We start from the raw sequence: 12,201 nt of genomic DNA, 5'->3' as shown, positions 1-12,201 counted from the left end.
TCCTTAAACCCATTTTGAAAAAATATGCATCAATTAATCAACATTAATTACCTGTTGTAACACTATAATTTAAATGTCAGGAAAATTATTTATTTTTTGTTGAAAATGTTAAATAGATTACCAGCCCCCAATAAACCTCCATTATTAATAGCCTTCTCAATAAACCTGCCTCCAATAAACATTATCTAAAAATTGCTATAAAAAATGTCTTGCTTAAAAAAGTCACTTCAACTATATTTGAAGTATGCAAAATAGCTTTTTAAAAAATTCTTTTTTGTAAAGGGTATACTTGTGAAACTTTTATGTAGTAATCAAAAGAACAAACAAAACGTTTTAGTTCATAAAAAAATCATTTTATAGTCTTATGTGCAGGACATCATAAACTCAAGACCTGGAAATAAACACTTCATCTAGTTAAATGTGCATGCACATTGTTTCATTTATTACTTATTTCTTTTATGTCAAATATTTTTCTGTGTTATAAATATATAATAATACTTAATATAATTTATAGATTGCACCTCAAAAATAAGGCAAATATAGGAGGGAATACTTTCATAATATCTTAGAAAATAAAATACTTTTCTAAATAATAGATAATCTTTTTATTAGTTTTAAAAGGTAAACCTAATTGAGGTTGTACCTGGTAGGTATGGTGATATAAATCTTGCACAATGTTCTTTTGCTGTAATGATAAAACTCACATTTTTTGCCCTAAAAGCCACATGAGCTAAATTGGCCATAATTTATGAACAGTTTGTTTTTTGCATGCAATACTAATAATAAGCTCTTGTATCAATGCCAACTTTAAAAATTGAAAAAAAAAAAAAAAAAAACTAGTTCAGAGTAAATAAAGTTTGCTAAAAAATTTTTTCCTTAAGTTTGCTAAAATTTTTTTCCTGAGTTAAATATGTTTTTATTTATTACTATAACTTTTTAATTAAACAAACTCTTTTACATTTGTGAGAGAAATTCACAAAGGAGTTTTTTGACTTTTTGTGAGTTTTTCAAAAAAGTCATTATTTAAGAGATATACACTAATTTTTTCTTTTCTACAAAAAGCAATGACTGCCAAAAGATATTATATTCTGTGTATTAATAGTGAATGTTTAACAAAACAGTTGTTATAAATTAGCAGATATTTATATTTAAAACTTTTCAGATATAATAAAAGTAGTTTTTGTAGTTAGAGAAACAATAGCAATTCAGAATCACTAAAGAATGACTTTTTTTTCACAGGATTTCTGAACTATGATTGACATAAAAGATTGAGGCCTAAAATATAGAAAAAATAATAAAAACTATTGCCAAGATCATTGTTTACAGAATTTAACACACTGTACAAAGGTTTTTATATGTTGATATTTTCAAAAATATGTGAAAAGTGGCCAATAAAGATAGATTAATGCAGTAAGACTGGTTAGTATAACCGATGATACCTCAAGTGTAGAACTAATGCAATAAGACAAGTTCAGAAAAGCTGAGAAAAGCATGGAACCAAAAACTTCTTTTATTAAATCAGAAAAAAAAGGACCAACTTTAATAAAATCACCAAATAAACAATGTAACTTTAATGTTACACAAACAAATGATGTAACTTTAATGTTACACAAACAAATGATGTAACTCTTCTTGGTGTAACAAGTTCCAATGAGCTATATAAAATATGAAGACAAGCTCCATAAAAAAAGAATGATGACTTTTACATTGTATTTTTTCAATTTTAATTTACCTCCCTAAGGCCATGTAGGCCACTACAATCAAGTAGGCTAGATTAGTTGTGGTTACAACCCTCTTTCAACTCTATAATTCAGAAACACAAACCTTGATGAACAAGGCCACTGCGCGGAGAAAAAAGTTAAGCGTGGTACTACCAAGTAAGTGGTGGGAATCGAACTAAGAACTTCTTGCTTATGAGGCAAGTGCTCTACCACTACACCACTACCGCAGTGGTTCCACACTAGTGCGGTTTGGACATTATGGAGGAGTTAAAATAATTTTTTACAAAATGATGTCATTCCTAAAATTAACTTGTTTTGCAGATCCAGACTGCATGTTTTAAAATGATAAAAACAATCACTAGAAAGATCACACCCAAGCTTTAAGAGCTACTCCTACTCCTAACCCACAGTTAAATTGGTTTTATATTTAAAGTTTCTTTTTCCAAGGTAAGTTTCCTTCACCACAGATAAGGATCCAACTAAGATCCAACTGCCCGAATATAAAATCAGAATAACATCATGACCAGGACAGGATCATCATAAACTCAAGACCTGGAAATAAACACTTCATCTAGTTAAATTTTGTAAAAATGAAAAATCATGCTAAATTATCTGCTTTCAGGATGTCTGAGTCACTTAAAGACACTGATCAATGAAAATGACTAAATATTTTGTTAAAGAATTAAAAGAGATAAAACCTGATAATCAGAAAAACTGAAACCAAAGAAAAGAAAAACCACCTTGACTGTAACTGTCCTGCAGCCATATGTGTAGGCAATAAAAACAAGTTAAATTTTGAATTCCTTACTTGCTAGCTAATCTTTTACAAAGAGATAGAGCTTTTTTTTTTTTAAAGAATTTTTGAAGAGTTTTTTTAAATTTAACACATCAACCATAAAAGTTATCAAAATTAATAAACAAATAATTATGTTAACAAATCTTTTGCTGTCAAATGGCTTGAGTTTAGTTTAGTGTTATTATACAGATTTTTGATAAAAAATCCAACTAAAGTTGCATATGGAATTCAAATAAAAAAAACTGATGACTTTGTTTACTAAAACTTCATAACTTAAATAACAACATGATATATCTAACTACTAAAGACAACCATGCATATAAAAATTAAACAATAAATTTTAATAAACAATAAAAAACCTTTGGATCATCTGGTGGATCATATTGAACAATCCAATCAACTTCTGGGATGTCAAGACCACGAGCTGCAACATCTGTACATAATAAAATGCCACTTTCTGCAGTACAAAACTCAAAAAATGTACTTGTTCTCTTTTGCTGTTTTTGTTTACCCTAACAGCAATAACAAAAGTAGTAAGTACATATTACAAAAACTAACATTTTCTTAAGTAACACTAACAGTACTTTAAAAAAACAATAACAGAAAAGATCAACATATTATTCAAACATGAATATGATAAGTAATCAAACAAAGCTGTAACCTACATGTATATCCATAACAGGAATATCAATATAATTAAGCAATTCTGAATGAAACTTTACAGAATGGCAAGATGAAAAAAAGACCATCACTTTTTTCTTCATATTTTTCTTGAGGAATGTAAATAGCAACAAAAAGCGCTTTTCTGATGGAACAACAATATATCCCTAAAAACACATTTTTGTAGTGAGGTAAATTTATTACTCATATAACATTTATTTATATTAAATATTATTCAATGAACCTAATAAGTTCAACATGATCAGTATATAAAACACAGGTTTTCTGTGTTTTTCAACTGAAATTATATTTTTTACAGAATTTTAAAAAAACAATTGTGAACTTGCATATCATCCAAATATAAAACCAACACATTTCAATCATAAATGCAAGATAATTTGGTACAATCCTGCTTCAGTGTAAATGTTGTAACAAAAATAGGCAAATATTTTTTGAATCTCATTGACAACCACTTTCCAGTTAACCACAGGCTCCATAAAATATTTAATGAAAAAACAAAAATAAGTTATTGCTACATGCCAAACATAAAATCCATTATAAATTCTCACAATAAAAACATTTAATATAAGGAGCTAAGTATTCAAGTAAAAACAATGAACAACCATTGCCTGTCTAATAACATTGTTTATCAGGCCGCCATTAAATCAAGCAAACCAGAATACAAATAAAAAGTATATTTAGAGTCAGTGAAACACATTTTAAATTTTGGCATGCAAACCATTTAAAATCTTTTCATACAATTAGGCATAGGAATGATACGGAGTTATCTAAGGAAATATGGCAATTAAAAGAAAAAACTTTATACCTACAATAAGAAAGAAGATTATTCAACAATGCAAACCATACAATCCAGTATCAAAAACTTGCAATCTCTGTTTGAATCAGAAGTATCAAATTTTGTTATACAAAAAACAAAAACCTAATAAATACAAAGAGCAAAATAAATCGTAAGTGTAGGCACAAAAAAAAATTTTTTCTTTCCTCAATCAATACCGGAGATTAAACGTAAATCATTTACATCAAACTTTGTTTCCATGGATTTATTAGAACTCACGCCACCATAATTCTAATTGCGGTACAAACATTTAATTTTTAATTTTGTAATTTATGGGTGGTAATCATGGTTTTCATTCAGCAGGAAAATACCATTTGTCGTTTCAAAAATTTCCTTACTCTGTAGATCAATTCTCTAATTATTGCCCAATAAGTCTTTTTGACTACTATTATTAAAAATTTTTTAATCATGAGTTAAGAAAGTGTTTAATTTTAAATTAACCAACTTCTAATACTTACATCTTGACAACATCCCTATGACCTAAAAGCTTTCCAATCAATCTCAGTTTTAAAGAGTAACCTATTCCACTCCTTCCTAATCAAATACAGTTATCAATTCAAAGATATGTGTACCTGTGTATAAGTGATTGTGATAAGCGCATGTGAATAAGTGTGAGTATATATGTATGTATGTGTATATGTGTGCATGTATATGTATGTATGTTTGTGTGTATGCATATATATGTGTATATGTATTTGTGTGTGTGTGTTTGTGTGTGTGTGTGTGTGTGTGTGTGTGTGTGTGTGTGTGTGTATGTGAGTGTATGTATGTATGTATATATGTGTATGTATATGTTTTAGGGTGGCCATTAAAACAACTTTTTTTTTTAATGTCTGCTCTCACCCTCTAAATGTGTTCTATATAATAAAATAACACTAGAATTGAAAAAATTTTATCACTTTATTAAAAACATTAAGAAAAAAAAATATATAATTTTTTTTTGTAAAAATGCAAGTTTTTAATTTTTAGTTAAAAAATGTCATTTTTTAAGCAGTGAAATCTAAAAGAATATTTTTTTTATAAAATGATGATTATTTTTAAAATTTTTAAACAATTTCGCTTCTTTTGAGACCTAACATAATATACTTTTGAAGAACAATTTTTTTGATAATTATAGGAACCTGTCTGATGTCTTGAGCTTCCCCTAAAAATATTTTTCTTTTCGAAAATTTTTTAATTCTAGTGTTATTTTATTATATAGAACACATTTAGAGGGTGAGAGCAGACATTTAAAAAAAAGTTATTTTAACGGCCACCCTAATATGTATGTGTATATATATATGAATCTATATATATGTGTGTATATAATGTATGTATACAATACAGAGGAATATAAGTATAAGTGTTTATATATATATATTTGTGAATGTAAGTATGTATGTGTGTTTGTATATATGTATTTGTATGCGTCTTTATACGTGTGAATGTATGTGACTAATACTAGATTACTATTATTTTTGTTATGATTATTGTAATTAATTTCTTATTTTATTTTATTTATATTATTATCATTTTTATTGTTATCATTGTATTGTTATTATTACTACTACCACTTTTATTATTATTATTATTTTTACTACAACTTTTAATGTTTGTTTTGTTACTGCTGTGGACGATTAATATTGCTATTAGCATTAACAATATATTTATTGGCTTTTAATTGCAAGGTTTTTACTTAAGATTAGTACATGTACTATTTGTAAACTTCCGTAAATGTAACAACTATTTCAGAAATATATTGATTGATTGAGTCTAACAACTTTAGACTCAATCAATCAATATATTTCTGAAATAGTTGTTACACATTTACGGATCTTAACAACAACTAACAGTCTCTGTCAATCAATATAAATTTTGATCCTCTCATTCTACTGCTGGCTTGTTAAACATAACAAAAAGGTTTTATTGCGAATTAGTTGGAAGCAATGAGATTTTCTCTTGATATATCAACATATCATATTAAAGGCTTTCAATAAACTCTGATACTTTTCTTCACTTTTAGTAACTTCCAGTAACTAAAAAACTCTGTTGTTTCTCATTTAAGATCTTTTTGATAATATTAGTGTTTGTTGTTTACTGATAACATAACTATATACTCCAGTCTTGACAAAAAAGTCATCTATTTTTGATTGCTTAGAACAGGCAGCTAAACTCGAATCTGATTTTGCCTCTGTAACAGCTTGGGGTTTTTTAGTGGTTAGCCATTTTTAACCCTAACAAAACCCAGCTATTTATTGCCAACAATTCCACAATATTGTTAACATTTCTATATTATAACGGCAATACTCTAATTTACATTATTTTGAATTATGATTTACTACTGAATTCTAACGGAAACCATATATACAATCCATGACAAAGTTACTACCTGCTGGGGTTACCTCTCATTCATTTACGTATGGAATATAATTGTCATACTTGGGTAAATTTTTTCTAATGAGGCCCTCCCTCTTTTAGGCAAAATTTCAAAAACACATAGTAAATGTAGGATTTCTTTACCTACTCCAACAACATTTACAACATTCCATCATCACCATTTTATTTTCTACAATTACTATCATGGCCACATATTAAACTTGTTATAAGAAAATAACAAAAGTTGCAAACAAAAGTGTGAATACACTATTAATACATAAATAACAAAAACTTATTTACTTGCTCTAAGCCTTCGACAGTAGAAACTTCTTTGTCATCGTCAACTCCAACATATAATGGCGCCTTTTTTAAAGAAACACGAGCTAGATCTTCCACTTTACGTGTTTGAGTAGCAGAAAATAAAAGTGTTTGTCTTTTTTCTATTATAGAAAACAATAATTAATAACTTAAAAATGTTATTAAATATTATTCATCTTCCCAAGGCTGAGAGGGCCACTAACAGTACCAATATATTTTCATGTATATAAATTTTATATATAAAAAATGCAAATAAATACAATATTTGAAAACAAACTTGGTAATATTTTAATAATTTGTTTCATTTCTTCTTCGAAACCAATTTCTAGTATCCTGTCAGCTTCATCTATGATAAGACATTGTAAATTCTTGAATACAAAACCAGGAGTATTCTAAAAAAAGACAAGCTATTTATTTTGTCACCCTATTAATGAAAAATAAATCCATCTGAGATGGAATTAGAAAAAAAGCAAAAAAAAAAATAGTTGTGGAATATGTATACATATATTTACAGCTAAAGATTGAGGCTTCAGTACATAAATTGACCAAAATTTTGGTTTAGGTCTCATGTATGTTTGCAAGAAAAATAATAACTGCAAAAATAATGTCAGTTTGCTTCACTTTCAAATAAATATGCATTCCTAATAAAAAGTAAGCTTAAATTCTATAAAGATTAAAGAATAGTGAAGTAAACAGATATTATTTTTGAGAAAGTCTTGAGTTTTAGAGCACTTAATTTGATTAAACCACATTAAGCCCTCTAAAAACCTGCATACACAGTGGGGTGCAGAATTATAACTTCACCTGTATAGAAACCTTAAAACTATCTTTCAAAGTTTGTTGATCAAATTCTATTTGTAGATCATTCTTTAAAATAAACAAAATAATTTACATGAATCTGTTTATACTTTAATTAACTCAAATTATAAATCCGTGGTGCACAATTATAACCTCGTTATCTAACCTGCATCAAAAGCCATCAAAAATAGTAGTAATTTCCGTTTTTAAATAAAATTTATTACATTTTAAAATTATAAAATACAATCTACCGAATGCCAAGAGGAGCTACACTCTCCGATGAAGAAAAAGACAAGATGGAAGCCTACAGGTCATTGTGTTAATCAAACAGGGCAAATGCTTGCCAACTGAGACGTTTACCACATTCGATCAATAATTTCGTAAATGATCCAACAAACTATTGCATGAAGCATCAAAGTGGTAGAAAACCTATACTTGCAGCTTGCCTATGGTGACAAACTATGCATGCTGCTAATAACTGTACAATCTCCGCAAGACAAAGGAATGCTGATTTGGGATTGAAATGCTCAAGAAGGACGGTGAGTAATGCAATTAACAAGTCAGGCGTTCTTAGATATGCAAAAAAATGCACATCTCCAACACTAACTGAAGCGTACAAACGCATTCGTTTTCAATGGGCCAAAAATCACATGACTTGGGAAAAAAAAGGCGGAAGATTGTGTGGTCCAATGAAAATAAACTAAATCTTGATGGTCCAGATGGCTTTAATTACACTGGCATGATATTAGAAAAGAAAAAATATTTTCAGAAAGAAGGTTGTAGGAGGTGGAGGAGTAATGATTTGGGGTGCGTTCAGTTATTTTGGAAAAACTTCAATTCAAAAACACCAATTTTATTTTCCAGCAAGATAATGCTCCAATTCATAGAGCAAAGTCAAATATCTCATGATTTACCAGCAAGAAAATTTGATTATTAGAATGGCCAGTGCTCTCACCTGATTTAAATCCCATCAAAAACGTATAGGGCATCTTAGCAAGAGGTGTTTATGAAGAAGGGAAACAATATTTGAATGTCAATGAATTGAAAGGCAATTGTTCATGTTTGGAAGAACATATCTCTTGCAGATCTTAGAAAACATTCGAAAAGTATGCCAAATCGAATATTTGAAGTTATTCAGAATGGGCGGCAATAAAACAAAGTACTAATTATAAATTCAAATTGCAACATTATGGAATTTTGTAGAGTAAAATTGAAATGAGGTTATAGTTTTGCAACATCATTTTTCTAAAATTTTCAAGTCAATTAGCGAAATAAAACCAGACTCTATTACAAATGAAATATTAATCAAGTAAGATATCAAGCAATTGAATAATTTAAAAATAATTATTTAATTATTTGTGAGTTCTTGAATTTTTGAAATGTCTTTTTTAATTTTTGTTTAAAAATGTTTTTAAAATTTTTTATATAATATTAATATTTAGTATTATTTTTACAATTAATTTTAAAATATTAATTTTTATTAAAAAAAAAATATTTTTTATTTTTTTATGAAATTTTGCTTCAACTTGATATACTTTGGGAGATAAATATTTAATAATAAATAGAACTAACTATGAAGTCAGTTGTCTTGGTGCGTGGCGTTTTTTTTTTTTTTTTAATTGAACAGTGATTATCTTGGTCATAGTTAAAAAATCCAGAAATTTTTTTCTAATAATATCAGGAAAAAATCAGGAAAATATTTTTTAAGAAATATTCGGAGAAATTCGAAAATAAAAATGTATTTTGTGCAACTAAAAATATATCATGTGTTTGAAAAGAAAGGTTTTGGCAGACATTCTTTTATATAAAAGAAAAGTATTTCAATACTTATTTAAATAAGAGTTTATGAATTAACATAATTTAATAAAAAATTATTATCTTAACTGTTTTAATTATTTGATGACAAAAAAAAAAATTTTAACTTGTATTTCCAAATATTTATTGGTCATCCGAAAAAAAAACAACTTTATAGAAATATCTGGAATTCTAGAAATATCCGGAAAAAGATAATTCCTTATTGAACTAAATAATTTTTAATCAGTATCAAAATGTTCATTAATTCTAATTACAGGCTAAAAAAAATGTTTTTGTCATAACTTTAATAAAATGTACCACTGTGGGCCAGTAAGCCCAGTAAGTTTAATCGAGTAACAACTGGGATTTTTATGATGATAATGCATTGTTTTCATTGCATGATTTCAAAAAAAATTAAAATCAATTTCATTTGCTAAAAATCAAAATCAAACCTAAAACTTTGAAGCAGAAATGAGGGGGTTGTATACTTAACAATACCATAACTGTTATGGTATTGTAAAGCAGAGTAGTTAACATGGCCAAAAGTAGCAAGGCCAAGGCCACACGGTTCAAGGTCAAGACCAACACCAAAAGTTACAAGGCCAAGGAAAAGACCAAGAGTTTTAAGGTCACGGCCAATAATAGGAGTTTCAAGGCCAACGCAAACATTTTTCAGACCAAAGACTTAATTTTTGCCTTACGTTAAGGCCAGTTATTAACAAAACTGTAGGTAGCAATTGCTGTGACAATAAAACCACATGTTGTAAAAATAAACCAAGGTTATGCGCAGAATTCAACGAAGTCAATAAGAAAATATATTTGTAGATATATATGAAAGCCGAAAACAAAAATACATAAAAATAAAGAATGAAAATTTTTAATTTTTTAATTTTATGTATTTTTTATGAAGGCCACAGCCAAAAAAATCAAGGCCAAGATCAAGGCCAAGAGTTTCAAGATCAAGGCCAAGAGTTTCAAGGCCAAGACCAAAGCCTTAATTTTTGGCCTTAAGGCAAGGTCAAGGCTAAGGACTAAAAACTCTGCCATAACTTCTAAATGCCAAAGTAATTTTTAATGAAACTTGGAATCTATTGATGAATTTTAATTTAGTTCAAGTTTTTATTAAAAACCCATCTACCACAAGTGGAAATGATGTCTCAAATTTGTCCCCGTCCAATAATCTTGCATTTTATTCAAGACATCTTTATTTTATAATAAAATAAATTTCAAAAATTTTTTATCATAATATAACTTTTATATAACATTAAACATTATAGTAACATTAAATATTACAATCTTTTTTATTCCAAAATCAACAACAACAGTTTTTAAACTCCATACTACTCTATACTACATTTATATATTTGCTATGTAGGCTTAAATTTTCATAAATTGCCTCTGTTCACTGTTCTGCATACTTTGACAAGCCACACCTAGCATGCTTTACAAAAGAAAAGTATGGCAACATAGATTTTCCATGACAATGTTAGCACCTTTCCAAGGGTTTCTTGTAGGAAAAGAAAAGCATCTTTTCTTTTATGGATTTAAAAGCTTAAATCGGACTACAGGTCCAAAGCTGAGATAAAGTACCTTAACAGCAGATAAAGTTGCACTTAAAGTTGAACTTTATCAATTAATTTTAAACTTTAAATGCATTATTACATTTTTATCCAACTCCATGATATCCTCTTTTTATTATACAAGGGAGAAAATATAATTAGCCTCACAATGTTCTAATCCAATATTTTTTAAATATGTAAGGAAATTAGTGTGTTATATATTTTGTATCCACACATATTTAATTATTGTTACAAACAACAACTTTAGATTATAATATAGTATAATTAAATTGTGGTACATTTGATAAAACTATAAAATGTAAAATACTTGATATTTGCGGTAATAAATAGAATTAGCCTCATCAATAATTATTTCAGTTTGCTTGTATATTTTTTCTGGTGATACGCATTTGTGACTTAATTTTTTATTATTATTTGTAAGTTAAACAAAGACTGTTAATCAGTGCTCATAAAGTTTTTAACATTTGGTTTTTGATACCTGAATTTGAAATGGGATGCGGTAAGTGTTTAACGAATGAAGAAATTTTTTTTTTTTTTTGTTATTCACCTCCTCAAGGCTGAGAAGGCCACTACATATGAGGAGGCTACTTAATAGTGGTTATAACCCTCTCTCAACTCTATAACTCCGAAACACGAACCTTGAGGAACAAGGCTGCTGCGCAGAGAAACAAGGCTGCTGCGCAGAGAAACAAGTTAAGCGCGGTACTACCAGGGACGTGATGGGGATCGAACTCGATCGAAATAGCTGTAATCAAAGCAAAAAAAGATACAGGCTTATCTAATCATGAAATTGCTAAGAAAATTAAAAGATCTCCAAAAGTGGTTAATAATTAATTCAAGATGGACAATAACTATGGAGTTTAAAAGAGAAGTGGTGGCAAACATAAAATTGATAATTGTACTAAACGAGCTATTGTACATCGTGCTGCTCAACACATGACTCAACATCGTGCTGCTCAACACATGACAACACAACATCGTGCTGCTCAACACATGACAACTCAACATCGTGCTCAACACATGACAACTCAACACCGTGCTGCTCAACACATGACAACACATCGTGCTGCTCAACACATGACTGCATCTTGAATTCGTAATGATTTATAATTACTGCAACTGTTCAATATGTGAGACAAATCTTACATGAAGATCTAAACACAGTTAGGAAAAAGCGTATACCAAAAACTGTTCATCATAAAGAAGCTAGATTACAATTTGTAAAATAACACGTCTTGGCAAAAAGAGTGGCATTAAGTTCTCTTTAGTGATGAAAATAAGTTCAATCTCGATGGTCCTGATGGCCATCAGTATTACTGGCAC

At 28.5% G+C, this 12,201-nt stretch overlaps 1 protein-coding gene across 2 annotated transcripts in view; it reads right to left on the bottom strand.

Annotated features, from left to right (window-relative positions):
• Nucleotides 1-12,201, bottom strand: part of LOC100198795 (uncharacterized) — a 31,356-nt gene that overhangs the window by 4,489 nt on the left and 14,666 nt on the right. For both annotated transcript variants that reach the window (XM_065799416.1, XM_065799417.1), the window contains exons 7-10: nucleotides 6,984-7,098; nucleotides 6,689-6,828; nucleotides 3,183-3,344; nucleotides 2,877-3,029 (exon numbers count right to left, since the gene is read on the bottom strand). In XM_065799416.1, coding sequence (XP_065655488.1) covers nucleotides 2,877-3,029; nucleotides 3,183-3,344; nucleotides 6,689-6,828; nucleotides 6,984-7,098 — 570 coding nt within the window. The remainder of the gene's footprint in view (nucleotides 1-2,876; nucleotides 3,030-3,182; nucleotides 3,345-6,688; nucleotides 6,829-6,983; nucleotides 7,099-12,201) is intronic.

Source organism: Hydra vulgaris, chromosome 06, assembly GCF_038396675.1.
Source record: "Hydra vulgaris chromosome 06, alternate assembly HydraT2T_AEP".
In the NCBI taxonomy this organism is placed as follows: Eukaryota; Metazoa; Cnidaria; class Hydrozoa; order Anthoathecata; family Hydridae; genus Hydra; species Hydra vulgaris.
This window is presented reverse-complemented; position numbering and strand designations above follow the sequence as displayed.